This window comes from Vicia villosa, linkage group LG1, assembly GCF_029867415.1.
Source record: "Vicia villosa cultivar HV-30 ecotype Madison, WI linkage group LG1, Vvil1.0, whole genome shotgun sequence".
Lineage (NCBI taxonomy): Eukaryota > Viridiplantae > Streptophyta > Magnoliopsida > Fabales > Fabaceae > Vicia > Vicia villosa.
The window spans coordinates 235,913,876-235,933,488 of record NC_081180.1 but is presented as its reverse complement, the minus strand read 5'-3'; the positions used below and the strand labels follow the sequence as shown (position 1 = coordinate 235,933,488).

General features: G+C 34.6%; 1 protein-coding gene across 1 annotated transcript; it reads right to left on the bottom strand.

The window, feature by feature from the left end:
* Positions 1 to 2,873: 2,873 nt before the first annotated feature.
* Positions 2,874 to 6,460, bottom strand: LOC131596849 (glutamyl-tRNA reductase 1, chloroplastic-like). The gene is made up of 4 exons (XM_058869588.1): positions 6,419 to 6,460; positions 4,034 to 4,325; positions 3,737 to 3,895; positions 2,874 to 3,124 (listed from the first exon to the last, which is right to left on the bottom strand). The coding sequence occupies exons 1-4, from the start codon at positions 6,458 to 6,460 to the stop codon at positions 3,120 to 3,122; spliced, it is 498 nt and encodes a 165-aa protein (XP_058725571.1). The 3' UTR covers positions 2,874 to 3,119.
* Between the last annotated feature and the right edge of the window lie 13,153 nt (positions 6,461 to 19,613).

Genomic DNA, 19,613 nt, shown 5'->3' with positions numbered 1-19,613 from the left:
TTATTCAGATAGTAGTGTCGTGACATCCTATTCGACATCACGTATCTGACTCCAGAATTTCAATTGGCATCAGAGCAGGCACCCTGCCTGTTTTTCTTACTGGGTGAGATCTATGGACAACACTTTCTGGTACTATGGACAAGGAAGGTGGTGGATTTGTGAACAAACCACCCATTCTGGATGGATTTAATTATGATTATTGGAAACCTCGTATGGTGGCTTTTCTGAAATCCTTGGATAGTAAAGCATGGAGAGCTGCAAACAAAGGATGGGAACATCCTGTCATTACTGGAAAGGACGGCAAGTCATCCCTCAAACCTGAGGAAGAATGGAGCAAAGATGAGGAGGAGCTGGCTCTTGGCAACTCTAAAGCCTTAAATGCTCTATTCAATGGAACTGATAGAAATATATTCAGACTAGTACACCATTGTGAACTAGCCAAAGATGTTTGGGATACCCTCAGAACTACTCATGAAGGCACCTCCAAAGTTAAGATGTCAAGACTTCAGTTGCTAACTACAAAGTTTGAGAATCTAAGGATGAAAGATGATGAAAGTATTCATGAGTTTCACATGAATATACTTGAAATTGCTAATACCTCAGGAGCTTTAGGAGAAAAAATGTCTGATGAAAAGCTAGTGAGGAAGATCCTTAGATCCTTGCCGAAGAGATTTGATATGAAAGTCACAGCTATAGAAGAGGCACAGGATATCAACAATATGAAGGTAGAAGAATTAATTGGATCTCTTCAAACCTTTGAGATGGGGATCAGTGACAATACTGAAAAGAAGAATAAAAGCCTAGCTTTTGTGTCCAACTCTCAAGAAGAAGTAGAGGAAGGTAGAGAAGAAAATTTATCTGAATCTATAGCCATGCTTGGAAGACAATTTAACAAGATTATGAGAAGAATGGATCAGAAGTCAAGACCAAATGTCAAGAACATCTCATCTGACACTAACAGATCCTATGACTCTAGCAGAAAGGTTAAACCCGAAGAAAAGTACAATCAAAGCAAAGGAATTCAGTGTCATGGATGTGAAGGATATGGACATATTAGAGCTGAATGTCCCACCTATCTCAAGAAACAAAAGAAAGGACTGTCAGTCTCCTGGTCTGATGAAGATTCTGAAAGTGATTGTGAAGAAGAATCTGCCAAACATGTCACAGCCCTTACTAGTGTTTATGTCTCTGATGAAGATTCTAGTGAAGATGAGCTAACCTTTGAAGAATTGGCAGCATCTTACAGGAAGCTATGTATCAGAAGTGCTGAAGCTTGTCAACAAGGTGAAAAGTAGAAGAAACACATAATTCAGTTAGAGGCTGATAACACAGGGCTTCGTGAAACTATATCTGGTCTAAACAGTGAAGTTACCATGCTAACATCCAAACTTGATCAGATGTCAAAATCTGTCAAAATGTTAAACAGTGGTTCTGATATGTTGGAAGAGATTTTACAGATTGGGAAGAGTTCAGGAGATATGTCTGGTATAGGATTTGATGGTGCAACGAAACATCCTCAAGTGAGTAGTAATGCTAAACCAGAATCTAAGATGTTGAACCCAATGTCAAAACATGTGACTCAACATCATGACAAAAGTAAAATGAAGAGGAAATTTCAAAGATGGAGATGCCATTACTGTGGTAGATTTGGACACATTAAGCCCTTCTGTTTCAGATTATATGGATACCCAGACCAAGCTCCATACAACAGACCCAAGCAGATCATTCCCATCAAGAAGCAACAGTGGACACCTAAAAATATGGCTTTAATAGCTCATACATCTCTCAGAGTATCAACCAAAGAAGATTGGTATTTTGACAGTGGATGTTCCAGACACATGACTGGAATCAAGAATCTATTAGTAGATATCAAAAACCATTCTACTAGCTATGTAACTTTTGGTGATGGAGCTAAAGAAGAAATCAAAGGGGTTGGAAAACTAGACTGCTCGGGAGTTCCAAACTTGGAAGGCGTCTTGTTGGTCAAAGGCTTGACTGCTAATCTCATAAGCATTAGTCAACATTGTGACCAAGGATACCAAGTTAACTTCACTAAGGCTGAGTGTGTGGTTACTAATGAAGGAAAGGAAGTAGTAATGAGGGGTGTAACACCCTTCTAAACCCCCGCGGAAAATACAATAATAATCAGAGTAAACATGAAATACAAGGATGTCACAACTTCTTAATACATAAAATACCATAGTCATTTGTCATGCCACACGAGGAACCATTTAACATAAATACAATTCATGTTCAACACAGCGGATTATAATTCATAACATTGCATATTCATCATCATTCATGCAAGTTACTCTAATACAATTATAAAACAACAAAGCCAACAGAGTAATTCGTCTCTAAACTAGCGTTCCCCAGTGTTACAATCAGAGCATGACTCGACACGAACTACGGGCTAGCCTACAAGCTATCTTCACCCAATCAAGACGCCGCTACATCCTTAATCTGAAATCATCAAAGTAAGGGTGAGTTTCATTCGAATTAATAAGCATTATGCAATCATAAGCAATAAAATCTCATAGTAATTATCATCCACTCAATCATACACATAATCGGAATTATTACAACAAGCAAGCATCAATCCAACAATATTGGCCATCGGCCCACAACTCATCAATTTCATCAATGATCAAGTTATATTAACAACATCTTCTCAATACATCAATCATGTAAACACACCAAGGCATAACACTGGATCTCATCCAATCATGTTATAACCAATGCATATGATGCAACTGACACTATGCATGTGGTACCAAAATTCGTGAATCACATTCACAGGACTTCTCTCTTTGATACTGCCCTCTAGTCGCTCACTAGTACAAAAACAAGTTAACAAGTTTACATGTAGGTTAAGTAGCAAATCATTAAGTCATATGAAACACCAAAGCAACAGGTTCATATTTAGCATAACATGTTGATCCATATTCAAAGGTTATTATAGCTTAACATGTTAATCGCATGAATAAGATCCTTAGTAAAACAAGAGGAATCTAAAGAATCATACCCTTCAATTAACTCCTCAAGTTGTGGCTGAAGTTCTTTGTCTCGCAATTCCTCGATCCTCTTAGATATAGAGTCTATCCTCGATCCTCAATTCATCATCCTGAAGAAAATTGATAAGGTATATAACATCATAAAGCACATTCACATTTAATTCTTATTGCAATAGTAGTTTTCATATAAAGTGAAGCAGTGAACTAATACAAGTAAGTTATAGTTTCAAAACTATATTTCTTAGTTTCAAAACCAAATTAACATGATTAACTTATATAATAGGATTCAATTACGAATAAAATACACATACAATTTTACCAAATACATACAGAAACTGACCCAAATGATATATTCGTTTTAGTTCGAACCCGTTTTCCACTTTTCACAACTTGTTTAACCTGAGAAAGAATTTGAACCTCCCAAGTACAAGTGAATCAAGACCAGCAACAACTTAAAAAAGATGCTGTGTTGCATCCTTATTATACAACAAGATCTGATGCTTACAAATCTCAGATACTGAAACCCCACTTAACAGCAAAATTATCAAAACAAATTATAATAAAAAACTGAATCATTTACATTAAAACAATATAAATTAACATATAATAAAGTGAAGCTGGATCAAAAAGTATTAATATCTTCGAGATCCAATCTGTGACTTCTCTAACAGCACGGTGTTGAGAGAGAGCAACAAGGTAAATCTCGATTCGATTACACGTACTGAGAACAACAGCTTCTTCTATGTGATTAAGAGCACAAAGCTCCTGAATAACTTGAGGCCATTGTGCTTCTGGAATAGAAAGCTTCTCACGCATTTCAACCAGAGCAGTATGAACATTGAGTCCAATAACAATGATACTGCTCTTCTCCTTTGTATATCCTAACAACAACAACAACAAAGAAAGAAACAAAATTAATTCAGCTCAACAACAACCTGTAATATAAACCTAATTGGATTGAATTGAAAGAGTGAGGATTTGATGATGATGAAACGAATGAGGAATGGAAAATTTCTTACTGTCAACTGAAGAGGTTTTGAGTATTTCGAGAGGAGAAGGTTTTGAAACGACGGCGTTTTGAGGAAGGGGGTTTTCGGAACGGAAGGTGCATTTAGGGTGATTGAGAGGGGTTCGATGGGGAGAAAATGTGCATTTAGGGAATTGAGAAGGGGGGGAGGGTGAGAAGGGGAGAATTTGACGGAGGAGGAAAAAGCGGCGACGGCGGAGGATGAGCCGCTGATGAACGTCATTGAGATTGAGTGGGATTGAAGAAGCGGCACCGTGTGTTTGGGAAAGAGAAAAAAGAGAGAGCTTGATTGATTTTAGGGTTTGTGTATTTATCTTTTCAATTTTTCTTTTACCTTTTTAATCTAAAAAAATTATAAAAGAAAATAATTATGAGAGGGAAACCAAAAAAAAGAGGGAAATTTTGGAGGGATATATTTTTTTAGGGTTGGGCCACAGTTTGAAGTGAAAATTATAAGGCCGCGGTTTTCCTTTGCGGCTAAAAATATATGCAGTTGTCTAACCGTGGCAATTGAAGTAAAGGCCACTGTTTCATACTCCGGATTAAATATTTTATAACATAATTCTACGCTTTGAAGACCCTGGCCAAATCATATATGTGGCCACAGTTTCTGAGCTGTGGAAAATTTTAGCGTGGCCGTAGGCCAAAAATGTAGTAGTGTAATGAGCGCATAAAATGTAGTTGAGAATAAAAAAAATCATGAGTTCAACTTGGCAACAAGTTTTCAAGCTTCCTTCATCTTACATGGTTCCTTTAACTTCAACTCGACAACAAGTTTCCAAATCGTTTGATATTGTATTTTTCATAAGCATTAAAAATGACCTACTTAATGTTAAATTGTAACATGAGCTCCTCTAATTTAACATCAATCAGGGCCTTACAAATTTCCAAGATTGACCTTATAAGAATTAAAGTATTCTCTACGGTGTTTTAAAAATTGGACCAGACATCAAACCGGTGAGGGTACTGGGTCACTGGTTTACTCGTCGAACCACTGAGTCACTGGTCGAACCACATGACTAAACCGGGTTAAACCGGATAACTCGGTTGAATAGACCGGTCGTTATAACAAAATTATATAAGTATAAAATCTGTCGATCCGGATGATTCAGTCTCTACAAAATATAACTAGCACTTAATTTTTTTTTTAAAATATCAGATTATAAATAAATTCACAAGTTCATAATTTAAATTCAAATTTTACACATAGGTATCGCACACAATAAATTAATAGTACATAATTATAACATATAATTGCAAACAAAAGTTTAATCGCAACATAATCGAATTGAATAATTTATAACAAAATAATTCAATTGTTTAGTAAATTTAATTTCAAAAAAAGAAAAATTGTTTCAATGTTGGGATCTCCTTCTTCGATATCAAAACTATCGGTAACAAAATCAATCACATCTGCTACTATTCTTTAATTTTTTATTTATTTTAATTTTTCATTAAAATAGTCAAAACTACGTTGTTTTAATTTTCTAAAATTAAAAAAATCAAAAAATTAAAAAATGCATTTAAATAGCCGGTTTTTCCGATTTTAGCGGTTTACACCGGTTTTGACCGATTCACACCGGTTCAATGACATTTCCGATCCAACTATTGAACAAGACCGGTTATCTTGCCGATTCTCGATTCAACCGGTCTGATAGGACAATCCTGTCTTGTTTTTAAAACACTGATTCTCTATGACTCCTTATATGTCATACCTTTTGGTGTATCTGCAGGTTCAGCCTTAATCGTTCTTTCATTTTTTGAGTTGTATTCATTCAAACATATTTTTCAATTAATGCCTTCTTCGGTCATTGATCTGATTGTGCTTTCTGCGGAAGCTTCCAATATCACGCATGTGTGACTCATGAGCCCTTTGATATAGCTCTGCATCTGATCCATGATGCTCATGTTATGATTTGGACACCCCCGTAATAACAATTTAAATCTCATAACTTAAGATTATATTTTATTCACAACTAAGTTATTTATATCGCTCTATCAATCGTGCTAATTATATCAAAAAAGAATTTTTTTTCTTCTAAAACATACCTAAGTCGTCTTTGATCTATGATGAAGGTGAATATCTAATAAGTAATTTTGTTGGTACCCCGCTATTTAAGGTATACGCTACTTTAGATTCAGGAAGTATTTTAATTTGGATTCAATGTAAGCCCTATAATATATGTTACAACCAAACTTCTCCAATTTTTAATCCTTCAAAACCTTCTAGTTATCAAAAAATTTCATGTTCTTCTAATAGATGCAAATCTAGGGAAGAAGACATTTCTTGTTCTAATGATAAAGATTCTTGGGAATACACATTAGATTATGGTCGTGGAGGTAAAACACGAGGAGATCTTATTTTAGAGTTAATTACATTAAAGTCTACCTCTGAATCCATCATATCATTTTCTAACATTGTTATGGGATGTGGACACACTAATAATTTATCGGATATCGGAAAAAGTTCAGGTGTAGTTGGCCTTACAATCGGGCCTATGTCACTTATAAAACAATTAGGATCTTCCTTTAATGAAAGATTCTCATATTGTTTAATTGATTAAAGAAATGTTAATTTATCTAACAAACTCAATTTTGGAGATGCTGCTATTGTTTCTAGAATAATATTGTTTCAACTCCTATGGTCAAAATGATAGAAAACAACCAAACTAACTATTACTATCTAAATTTTAAAGCAGTTAGTGTGGGAAATAAAAGAATAAAGTATAGTGGATTTAAAAATAATAGAATAAATGCTTCTACACATAACATCTTACTTGACTCTGGTACAACTATAACTTTTATTCCACGTCATTTTTACCATAAGTTAGAATCAATCGTTAAAAAAGCGATTAAACTATGGCTCTTTCATGATGATAGTGGTTTATTTTAAATTTGTTATAATACCACATCAAAACAACCAAATATTCAAGTAATTGTTGCACATTTTAGTGGCGGAGATGTTAAATTAGATTCTAAGGGAACCTTTAGATCTTTATCTGAAGGGATTGAATACTTTTCTTTTTTCTCACATGAACGTGATTTAGGAATCTTTTGACAGAGTGTACAAGTGAACTATTTGGTTGGTTATGACCTCAAAAATAATATTGTCTCATTAAAGCCTACTAATTGTTCTAAGTAATGAATGATGGTAGACATTAGTTACCTCATTTATTTGTTAAATTGATAATAAAATTTGAATTTTGTTTCAAACCTCTTTAGGGTCATCTCAAAATTTATTTTTTGAATTTTGTACACTTTTAATAAAGATGCTTTATATTGCATCCCACTTATGAAGTTCATATAGATTTTTCTCCATTGTTAGTAATAAAAAAATTATTTTTTGAATTTTGTACACTTTTAATAAGGATGCTTTATATTGCATCCCACTTATGAAGCTTATATAGGTTTTTTTTTTCTATTGTTGGTAATAAATAGTGCACCATATCTTTTTTTTTACTAAAAATATATTCATTCATTCAAATTAAAAAATACATTGATTATTACAAATTCTTCTTATAAAGTGAGTTTAATTCTTCTTCAATTGAATATATTCATTTTGATGAATTCTAACTTTGTGTACAACCTTTGAGAGACTTTGATTCATGATTTATTCATTTTGATTATTTTGTCTATAATCTTTGATAGACTTTGATTCATATTATATTCATTCTGATTAATTCTCACTTTGTCTACAATCTTTGATAGACTTTGATTCATATTATATTCATTCTGATCAATTCTTACTTTGTCTACAATATTTGATAGACTTTATTTCATGATTTGTTCATTTTGTCTACAATATTTGGTAGACTTTGTTTCATGATCCTCGTTATCGTTTATCATCTTTAGTGCTATATTGTATACAAATATATTGTCAATGTCAACTTTATCAGGTTATCTTAGTTTTGGTTCCATTCCATTTCATCCATGACATAATTTATCGAGATCTCTTTATTTCATATTTCAAGTACTTGATTAGTTCTTCTAGAACTGAATAATAAATTATGTCAAAGTGTTCTCCGAATTTTTATAACCTCACTTGAGTCATCTTTAACTTTAGTTTATTTTCTAGTTAGAGGACTTTTATCAATGGAACCGAATTTTATACAACGCTTCAGGCGCGACTATAACTCATTTGCAATATTAGATTATCCAATAGGAGAATCCACTTTGAGTGGAGTATTAACAGATGATAATTTATTTCATAAACTTTGCAAATGAATAATATTTTTAAATTTTGGATCATATTGATGTGTACGAGGATCAAGACAACTATTTATTTTAAATTGTTCATATGAACTTCTGGTTCACTTTTTCAGCCACTTATTCTCTCCCCCTAATATTGGGAAAATTAATTTCTCAATTAATAATCAGTCTTCCGGACTACAATCAACTATCCAATTATTGAATCAAGATATATCTTCAAATACGAGATTCATTTAAAAATATATTTTCCTAAAACTCTTGCAAGACTCATCTTAGTGTACTATATTAGAGCAATTGAATTATACACTACACATCCAAAAGTTTACTTAGATGAGAAGTATTAGGTTATTAACCTAAAATAATTTATAAGTTAAAGGGACAATGAGAATATAATAATTTGTTGGCTTAATGCTAATAAATATCTTAATATCATATTTTTGGTGTTTCAAATATATAATTTAGAATTGATGATCTCATAAGTATCAACCATATAATTAACTTTAGACGTCTAAACAATGGATCTTCAAGTCCATTTTTATGAACATATGCTACAAGATGTTCAATATTGATTTTAGTAATATATGTGATACTGTAAGAGAGTTTTGAAAAATTAAAAAATTGAGATCTTAGTTTGAGTAAACTACTTCACAAACTTCTGGTTGTGAGTAGACATTAAACATTTGCATGATATTTTAGTTGATGTAATAGTTAGTGTTATGAAAAACTCAATTTCTTAGATTTTTATTATCCTTTAGAAACACATAAAATTCAATGGATTGAAGAAACTTCTAGTTCTTCAATACTAACTTTCGCATCATAATACATCTGGGATGACCCAACCTATTTTGCCAAAATTCTTAAATTTGATTTATAAACTTCTGATTTACAATTATACTTGTATTTTATGCTTGTTTAGTTTATCAATTTTAATTTGTAAACTTCTAGTTTACAATTATGATTTATAAACCGATTATACTTGTTTACAATATATAGAGAAAATATAATTAGAATTTTGTTGTTATCAAAACATCAAGATAAAAATAGATATTTTAAACAAATGATTAATTTTCATTTGATTTAATAGTTATAAACTAAATCTAAAGAATAAAAAAGATTATTTATTAATAACTAAATAAAATAAAAATATCGTAACCAAATTTCAATAGAATAATGTAAGTAATAAATAAGAATCAGGAATATAATATTTTAAACTATTTTTACAATATAATTTTTTTTAACTGCTTTAATAAAAATAATAGAATATGATAAAATATTTCAAAGATATTCTTCGGAGTATATCCTTGATTGTTTGACTCTTATAGAATCGACCAAAAAAATTAAGAGATAACGTGTCATACCCTAATTTTTGACCCCCCTGAGATGTCATATCTTCAGGCTTTTCATCAGATCAAAACAACTACCCAAGAGCAGTCACTTCTTCATCTGGCATTTAATCGAGGATGGTCAGAAGTAAAAGAACTCAGGCAAAGGATCAATCAATAAAAGAATTAGTCTCTAACACAATCATAGGGCTCAAAAGCTTCATTTATATTCACATACAATTGATTAGACACCCACTCATCTGAACTCAGGTTTACTCAGGTCACCAGACTAGGGTTTTAGACCTATCAGGGACTAAAATCAGGGATTACCTTTGTGAAACCCTAAAAAGATCTAAGGCCTCTATCAAATACTTCAATCATCTTCAAATGATCCATATAACAAGATCCATTAGGCATTACACTCCAATCCAAGATCCACAGTCATCAATTTCATCTGGTCGACAATTAGGGTTTTTGACCTAATTCACCTGGATGGTTGACTTTTAATCAGGGCATGGATCCAAGACTCAAGACATGGTTCAAGGACTTCTACTACCTCAATAATCCATTTACATCACTCATTTGGGGAGAAGATCTTGATTCCACACAAAAGTCCAAAATTTCACTTTATTTGGAAAAAGTCAACTGTACAAGATCACCTTTGACTTTTAAGATTTTTGGTCAAACCGTGACTTTTAAAGATCAATATCATCAATATATGGTTATAAAGTCATTTGACCAAAGAAATTCAAAGAGATTCATCAAGGAGCAAAAAGTCGAGAATTAGGGTTTTTGAGGGCATTGTGGGAACTCAAAATTTCACCTACACAACTAAAAAAACTTCCAACATGAAGGTTGTAGATCTTGTAAAATAAAACAACATCTTACAATGCAACTTTTTTCAAGAAATCAATCATTTAAGAGATTTGAAATTTTCAAGCTTTAGGTTATAAAAACTTAGAAATTTTTCTAAGTGTTTTTAACCTAGTTTTCATCCAACTTTGGGCTCATTTTTCACAATTTTCCCAAATGATTCTGAAGAAACCCTAAAGTAATGATTTGAAGTAGATGTTTAGGGATTTCCAAATTATGCTCAACCTTCTCCAAATTCATTTTGAGCTAGGAGTTATGCTTGTTCAAAGTTGGCCTCATGAAGTAAAATTATAGGTCATGCATCATTTTGGAACTTTGCAATTTTGTGCATATAACCTCACTTATGGATGCTACACGACCCATAACACATATTCAAACATGCCATGCATTCACTTTCACCATAGCATGAAGATTGAAGAAGATTCCCAAAACAAGAACATGTGATTATGTAATGATTACATTTAGGAATTTATGGCAAATTGATGAATCATCAAAGGAATCTTCCCACCAACCAATTAGAGCTCATTCTGCATCAGAAATGTCCCCTAAGATCAGATGGAATCAATGGATAGGGAGCTAGCTCGAAAATGCAATGATCACACTTGGATATTTTCAAACTTTCTTCATGCTTAAGAAACCAAAATGACTTCACTAAGCAAGCTCACTCCTCTGCAACTATACTGAACCATTTGCCTATAAATACAAGTGCTATCCTCCATACAATTCACACCAAAGCAACTCTATTCCTTGCTTTCTCTTTCTCTTCTCATGCTTATGGTTTTTCAAAGTTCTTTGGCAAGAAGAATCGTTTTCTTCAAACCAGAGCTTATCTTTGGAAAGTAAGCATTCTAACATCTCAAGGGGATTCATTTGAGGTGATCCAAGCACCTGGATCACTTATGTAGGTGGAGGAACACCATTGTTCCTTTCACTTTGGAGCTGTTGCAGTTGGAGGTCCATAGAGCAATTCAGAAGGTTTCAAACCAAGCCAAGCATCCAGACACGTTCCTTTGGGCATAGTGAAGCTGTTCAGATGGCTGCAACTCATCTGTAACTAAAGATTCATCATCCTCCATGTCCACTTGAAGCTCAAATTGAAGGTGTCGGGTAAAGCAATTCAGAAGGATTGAAGTCACAATAAGCATTCGGTTAGCATCACTGAGTCCCAAGGAAGCTTTTAGGATCACTCACACAAGCCCAGGTGTTCCCCATTATCCTCACGACCTCCATTTTCAGAGGTATTTTTTCAAACTCCAACCCACTTATTTGAGTATTCTTTCTCATATAGCTCGATACTATCTTGTTCAGCATCATTAGAGGACTGAAAACCCTCTATCATCATTCATTTATCTTTCAGTATAGCCATTTAATTTGATTTTCAAATTATAGGGTTCTTCAAGTTTTCTAGTAAATTAGTTAGATGTAGTTAATATAAATCTGTGTTAGTTATATATTTGAGTTCGTGAGGAAATTTAGAGCGAAATCCATGTTTACATCACCTAGTTTGGTTGAGAATTGAGCAAGTTAGCAAATTCAAAATCTTCAAGCTTGAGGAAGAAGACGACCATGGCTATGGCGCGCAATTTTGAAATATCTACACAAATTTTATTTTATTTTTAATGGTAGGCGTTTCTTAAACGAATGAATAATTTGCCCTAGTGGCCTCACATGCGCTCTTAGTCTCCTCATGCCTCAAGTCTGGGGTTCGAATCCCCCTCGCCCTAGACTTTTTGATCCTTTTATTTTTTTTTATATTTTCTAACTTGTTTTAAAACAAAACCAAATGCACGCGTGTTATAGTCACCAACTGGCGTTTGGCCCAGTGGTGTTATTTTGAGGGTGTGACTATAAGGGCGTGAGTTCAAGCCTTGCTAGGACCAAAACTTTTTTTTATCACTTTCTTTCACTTATTTTCTTCACAACTTCACATGATTATTTCACCTATCAAATTAAATCATTTTCACTTCATTTTTCACACACTTATCATTTAATATATCTATTTTATGAATAATCAAAAAAATCACATAAATATTATTTATTTCATGTATTTTTATTAGGTTTAAAATGATGTATTTTTTAAGAATTTCTAAAATACTTTTAAGTACATTTTCATTTGATTTTAAACCTAATCATTTTTGTATGATTTTATGTTAAAACCCTAATCATTTAGGTCTTAATTAGGTATAGATTTTGTCTTTACCTTAATTAGGTTGACTTTTGTCAAATCTCAAACATATTTCAATCATTTTTAAACAACTGTTTCTTATAACGGTAAATAAATCTTTGGGCCTCTATTAGAGTGTAAGACCCAACACCTTTTTCTTTTCTTAGTTTGTTTTCAAAAACTGTATTTATAAAATCTTCTTTCTGTTTTCAAAATATTCTTCTGGTATTTGAAGGGCATTATTCCCGGTGAAACTCTTCAGATACCTATGGACCTTTGTCCATCTTCACTTCTTCTGTTTATCAAAAGTATTTAACTGTTATCAATAAAACAACAAAAATTGTTGTTGAGGCTTTGTACATATTTCTTCAAAGGCCTCCACTCCATCCAGGTTAGGCTTTATAGCTTTCAATTTACAGTCTTTATTTAAATATAGAACTGTTTATATATTGTTTAGAACTACGTTTGAGTGTAAACCCTAGGACAGTTAAACTATATATATATATATATATATATATATATATATATATATATATATATATATATATATATATATATATATTATAGGAATATGGCCTAGGATTGAGAATGTCTGAAGGATAGAAAAACACTTATAAAGGGGGGGGGGTTTGAATAAGTGTAGCTTTAAAAACTTGTAAGATAAAAACTATTTGCACAATTATTTTTATCCTGGTTCGTTGTTAAGTAAATTACTCCAGTCCACCCCCTTGGAGTGATTTACCTCACCTTAGAATTTAATCCACTAATCACACTTGATTACAATGGTTTTCCACTTAGACAACTGCTAAGCCTTCTAGAGTATCCTGATCACAACCTGATCACTCTAGGAACAAACTCCTTAGACAACTTCTAAGACTTGCTAGAGTATACTGATCAACAACCTGATCACTCTAGAACTTACAAATTAATGTAAACAAATTCTTTTAAGAGTTACAATGCTTCTTATAAAGCTATTATCACAACTGTGATTTTCTCTTAAGTTTAAGCTTAAATCTCACTAAGATATTACATCAGCAATATAGTGAGCTTGATGATGAAGTTTGAGAGCTTTTGATTTGAATAACGTTTGTGCAAGTTTAATTCAAAGTAACTTCATAACCTTGCTTCTCATGAGAACTTCATATTTAAAGGCACTTGAGAAGATGACCGTTGGGAGCATTTAATGCTTTGCGTAATCCGTACAGCATTGCATTTAATGTTTCACTCTTTTGTCAACTACCTCGAGCCTTGTTTCCGCTGTGTCTACTGACGTTGCCGTTAATAGCTACTGATGTTCCTTTTGTCAGTCAGCGTAGCCTGCCAGTCTAGTACTTGCTTCTGATATGATGTTTGTGAAAACAACGTTTGAATGTCATCAGAGTCAAACAGCTTGGTGCAGAGCATCTTCTTGTCTTCTGACCTTGAAGTGCTTCTGAGCGTGATACCATGAGAACTTCAGTACTTCTGCTTCTGATCTCAAGTTCTTCTGATGCTTCCATAGACCCATGTTTTGATTCTACTTGACCATCTTCTGATGTCTTTCTAGACCATGTTCTGATGTTGCATGCTGAACCTTCTGAGTCAGTGCTTCTTGCGCTGATTTTGTGCATACTCTTTATATAATTCCTGAAACGGAAATTGCATAGTATTAGAGTACCACATTATCTCATACAAAATTCATATACTTGTTATCATAAAAACTAAGAATATTGATCAGAACAAATCTTGTTCTAACAATCTTCCCCTTTTTGATGATGACAGAAACATACATAAATGATATGAATTTGCAATCAGAAACGACAGACGGCTAAGGACAATTACACAACTATAGCATAAGCATATAGACAATGTGTGAATATGTCTCCCCCTGAGATTAACAATCTCCCCCTGAGATAAATAATCTCCCCCTGAAATAAATACTAGAAGAATTTTATAAATAAAAGACTTCCCTGAGTATTTCAGTTGAGACGTTCACATATGCTTAGATCTTTAGAACATTCACAGCTTCTGATTCTAGCTTCCATAAGACAGCTTCAGAACTTGAATTTCTTAGATCTTCAGACTATTCATAGCTTCTGATTCTTGCTTCCATTGGTCAGCTTCAGAGCTTGAATTTCTTCTTGAATCATTGCATGCTAGATTGTATCAGAACATTATTGAATGTACCAGAGCATCATCAGAGCATCTCTACATCCTGAAATGTTACAGAACAAACTAAACGACAAAAGTCAGCATGAATGAATCAGAACATAGAATGTGTTTCAGAATTTATACTATGTATCAGAGCACACACACAAAATGTTTCAGAGCATATTTTGTAACTAAAAACATGCATCAGAACATATAAAGAGTAAGAATGAAAGTATATTCTATCATCAGAATATTAGAACATTCTTCTGATCCTTGAAGCTTTATAGCACTCAGCTTGCTTCAATTTCCATGAGCTTGATTCTTTATAGAATTGCTTTTCCTCATCTCTTTGCTTCTCATGTTGAGCTTTAAAGAGGATCTTCAATTCCTGCAAGTTCTGCAAAAACATTCAAAGAAACATAGAACTTTGCAAGTTTTGTTAGAAATGTGGAGCCTTTCTCCCAGCAACTGATAGAATAAATCAGATCATTTATCACATTTTTCTCCCCCTTTTTGTCATAACATCAAAAACATAAAAGATTCAGATGAAAAACAAGACAAACACATAGAAGAAACAGATAATATTCATTAAGCACGGAGAAAAAGTTCAGAAGTACAAGAGAGAGGGCAAGGGAAGATGCAAAGAAAAACAGATGCAGCAAAGCAAGAGAAAACAATCTAAGACTCAATCTAAGATGACCCTAGCTTTGACATGATCTTGGCCAGCATATCATGAATCCCATTGTTGCTCTCATTCTGCCTGTCCATGAAAGCACGAAACTCAGCATTGATCGATCTCTGCTCATCCTGGTTCTTCTGAATGACTTCCAAAGTCCTTGCAAGACGGGAAGGTTCATCAGAAGAAGCTTCATAACTTCTTTCCATAGGGATGGCATTCTGATCCGCAGCTTCCATAGTCAGATCATTTGCAGGATTTTCCTCAAAAGGAATAGTTTCAACAACATGATCATCAGCATCTGCTTCTTCCATAGAAGCATCTCCATACTCTGCAGCAGGAACCTCAGAATCTCCATTCTCAAGAGCCTGAAGAATGGCAGCAAGATTCCTAGGAGCAGAAGGACCTTCAACTTCTGGTGGGTCAACAACTTCTGAAATGACCAAGCTTGGGTCTTCCTCAGAAGGATTTTCCATCAGAAATTCAAAGAGAATCCCGAAGTCTCCGAGCAGAACAGGATATTGAGGTCTCCAGACCACAATTTCCCTGCAAGGGTTAGCTTCCATTGCAGCAGCAATTCTTGCTTCTTCCAGCTCATCCATAAACCTCTTCTCCTCAACAGCAACCCTGTTCCTGATGGGATGATAGTAGATACCATTATCACCCTCCAGAAGATAACCAGCATAACCAGGGGCAGCATCCACTAGTCTCTTCTGTACTCTCATAGCTCCTACTTGAAAATCCTGGCGAAAGCTTCTCCAGAGGTTTCTTGTAGAAACATCATTAAGACTATTGAAGAAGGCATCCTTCAGAAGGTCCAGCCTGTTAATCACTTCATTTCTGAACAACTCCAGGTAGATATGGGGTTCAGGTTCAGGTGGGTTGAAGGTGAATTTGTAGTCAGGATAGAGAAGGAAGTAAGGGTTGGATTTTCTGGTAGTTAGGGGATGGGATAAAGAAGGTAGAGGTGCAGTGTTTGAGGAAGATTGGATATCTGTGGGGATGATTGAGGATGAAGGAATATCTGTGATGGGTGTAGGTGAAGATGGAATTATAATGATGGGGGTTGATGAGGATGGCTTATCAGAAGGGGTAGGGGGATGGATATTTAGTGGTGTAGGGTTTAAGACAGGAGTAGAAAGAGAAGGTGGAGGAGGATTTAGTATGGTGAAGGTGTTATGTGGTTCAAAAGGAGGTGGTTGGGTAGAAGTTTGAGGTACAGAAGGAGGAGTAAAAACATGTCTGGAGACAATTGCAGAAGGAGCATTTGCAGATCTGGGAGTACGAAAAGAATCTCTAATTTTCTGCTGCCGATATTCTGGAGTGTTTACCTTGTCAGAATCATAGGTGACTCTCTGCTTCTTGGCTTGCTTGGCCTCATCTTCTTGAGCCTTTCTTTTTAGCCTAGCCTGTTGTTTCTTCTGATCCTTCTTCTGAAGATCAGCTGGTGACAGAAGCACTCTACCACGAATCCACGCAGGATCAACTTTAGATTGTTTCCTAACAGAATCTTCCAAGTGGTGCTTGACAGGCTTGCGAAGTTCTAGATGAAACAAAGTGGCAAAACCTTTAACAGGAACTCTCCTAGACAGAATATCTGGAAAGCTTGTACCAACAGAAGATACCTTTTGGATGAGATCAAGTCTGAACAGATCAACACCATTGAGGATAGGTCCTTGAACAACTCCAAGAAATTGGGACGCTCCAATGGTCCTGATAGAATCCAGCAGATTACTTTCAGTCAGAATATCAGATATCATTCTGGCGAAAGGAATAGTGTTTCTTGGAATATGAGGACACTTTACGCTTTCTTCTTCTCTAGACTCAACAATGGAAGTCTTCAGATTCTCGAACAGAATGTGAGAGATGTTGAGTTCTATCTTTCTGCCAATGCAGAAGAGAGTATACTTGTGATCAGGACTGATGTAGGCGGAGGAGGGGAATAGCTTCTTCCTGTGGTGAAGAGAACCCAGAATAATCTCAGCCCACACTTGATAAAACGGCCTTAAAGTACCAGTTTTATGAGATTTAGTCCCGAAAGCATGAGAGATTTGTTGTTCAACCTGATACCAGTTAACCCTTCCAGGTTGAGGACCGGTGCAACCTTCTTCATCATCCAGGTTGTATAGCTTCCTGATCAGACTAGTGACAGCTGTTTTACTATAAAGGAACTTCTGAATCAACTTAGATAATGAAGCGTTAGTAATAACAGAATCAGAACTTCTAACTGATTATTATCATAACTTCTTATAGCTACCTAGTCCTGACACATTTCAGAAGTTATTCATACAAAGATCTTCTCATCTTCTCATTCTGGGCATAAGTCCATACTGATCTTCTTCAGAATGAACTTAAACCTATCTTCAGCAAGGGGTTTTGTAAAAATATCAGCCCATTGATGGTCTGTATCCACAAAGTTCAAGGAAAGAACACCCTTCTGAACATAGTCCCTCATAAAATGATGTTTAATCTCAATATGTTTAGCTTTGGAATGTAAGATAGGATTCTTAGATAAACATATCGCAGAAGTATTATCACAGAAAATAGGAATGTTACTCTCATATATCTGATAATCTTCTAGCTGACTCTTCATCCAGAGCATTTGTGTGCTACATCCAGCAGCAGCAACATATTCTGCTTCTGTAGTTGAGAAAGCTATGGTAGCTTGCTTCTTGCTGTACCAGGAGATCAAATGACTTCCAAGAAATTGACAACTTCCAGAAGTACTCTTCCTTTCAATTCTATCTCCAGCGTAGTCAACATCACAAAATCCTACTAAGTTGTATTCTTTAGATCTTTTGTAGACTAAACCAACGTTAGTAGTACCTTTCAGATACCTCAGAATTCTCTTAACAACAGTTAAGTGAGATTCTCTAGGATCTGATTGGAATCTAGCACACAAACAAACACTGAATAGAATGTCAGGTCTAGAAGCAGTTAAGTATAGAAGAGATCCAATCATACCTCTGTACAACTTCTGGTCTACCTTCTTACTTACCTCATCCTTACCTAAAACACATGTTGGATGCATAGGAGTTTTGGCTTCTTTGCTTTCAGAAAGATTAAACTTCTTCGAAAGTTCTTTCACATACTTCATTTGATGAACATAGGTTCCATCAGAAGTTTGATTGATTTGAATCCCAAGGAAATACTTGAGTTCACCCATCATACTCATTTCGAATTCAGCCTGCATAGACTTAGCAAACTCCTTTCCAAGTGAAGCATTAGATGTTCCAAAGATAATATCATCAACATTAATTTGACAAGTTAAAATATCCTTCTTAGATGTTTTACAGAGAAGAGTTGTGTCCACTTGTCCTCTAGTGAAACCATTGTCCAGAAGGAAAGAACTTAATCTTTCATACCAAACTCTAGGAGCTTTCTTCAATCCATACAATGATTTCTTAAGTTTGAAAACATATTCTGGAGACTTAGATTCCTCAAAACCAGGAGGTTGATGGAAATAGACTTCCTCATCTATATAACCATTTAAGAAGGCACTCTTAACATCCATCTGATACAGAGTGATGTTGTGCTGAGTGGCAAAAGAAATTAATAAACGAATAGATTCTAACCTGGCCACTGGTGCAAAGGTTTCTGTATAGTCAATCCCTTCTTGCTGACTATATTCCTGAGCCACCAGTCTGGCTTTGTTTCTTACCACTTATCCCTTCTCGCTAAGCTTGTTTCTGAACACCTACTTAGTACCAATGATGTTGAATCCTTTTGGTCTAGGAACCAAATCCCATACATCATTCCTTGTAAACTGATTTAGTTCTTCTTGCATGGCAATTATCTAGTCTGGATCTTCTAGAGCTTGATCAACAAAAGTTGGCTCGATCAAAGAAACAAGACCTAATTGACAATCTGCATTGTTCTTAAGGAATGCCCTTGTTCTGATGGGATCATCTTTCTTTCCAATAAATTCTGAGATTTTCTAAAGATGCAACAACTTGATCTTCTGATCCATTGCTTCTGAGACTTTCGGCTTCTGGAGCTTTGCTTCTTGGTTCTACAGCTTCTGATATGTCAATATCTATATCTGCAAAATTCTCAAACTGCTTTGGCTTTTCAAGACCAAGCTTATCATCAAACCTGATATTGATTGATTATTCTACAACCAATGTTTCAGTATTGTATACTCTGTAGCTTTTAGAGCGTTCAGAATATCCAAGAAGAAAACATTTTTGAGCCTTAG

What these genes read in the sequence shown, in the direction of transcription:
- LOC131596849 (XM_058869588.1), bottom strand. Translation starts at nt 6,460, where the DNA reads ATGTTAGAAAATGATATGATGGATTCAGAGGTAGACTTTAAT. An exon ending in ATTCAGAGGTAGACTTTAAT is followed by an intron (nt 4,326 to 6,418) that starts GTAATTAACTCT and finishes AAATCAATCAAG; the next exon opens with CTCTCTCTTTTTTCTCTTTC. An exon ending in CAAAACCTCTTCAGTTGACA is followed by an intron (nt 3,896 to 4,033) that starts GTAAGAAATTTT and finishes TGTTGTTGTTAG; the next exon opens with GATATACAAAGGAGAAGAGC.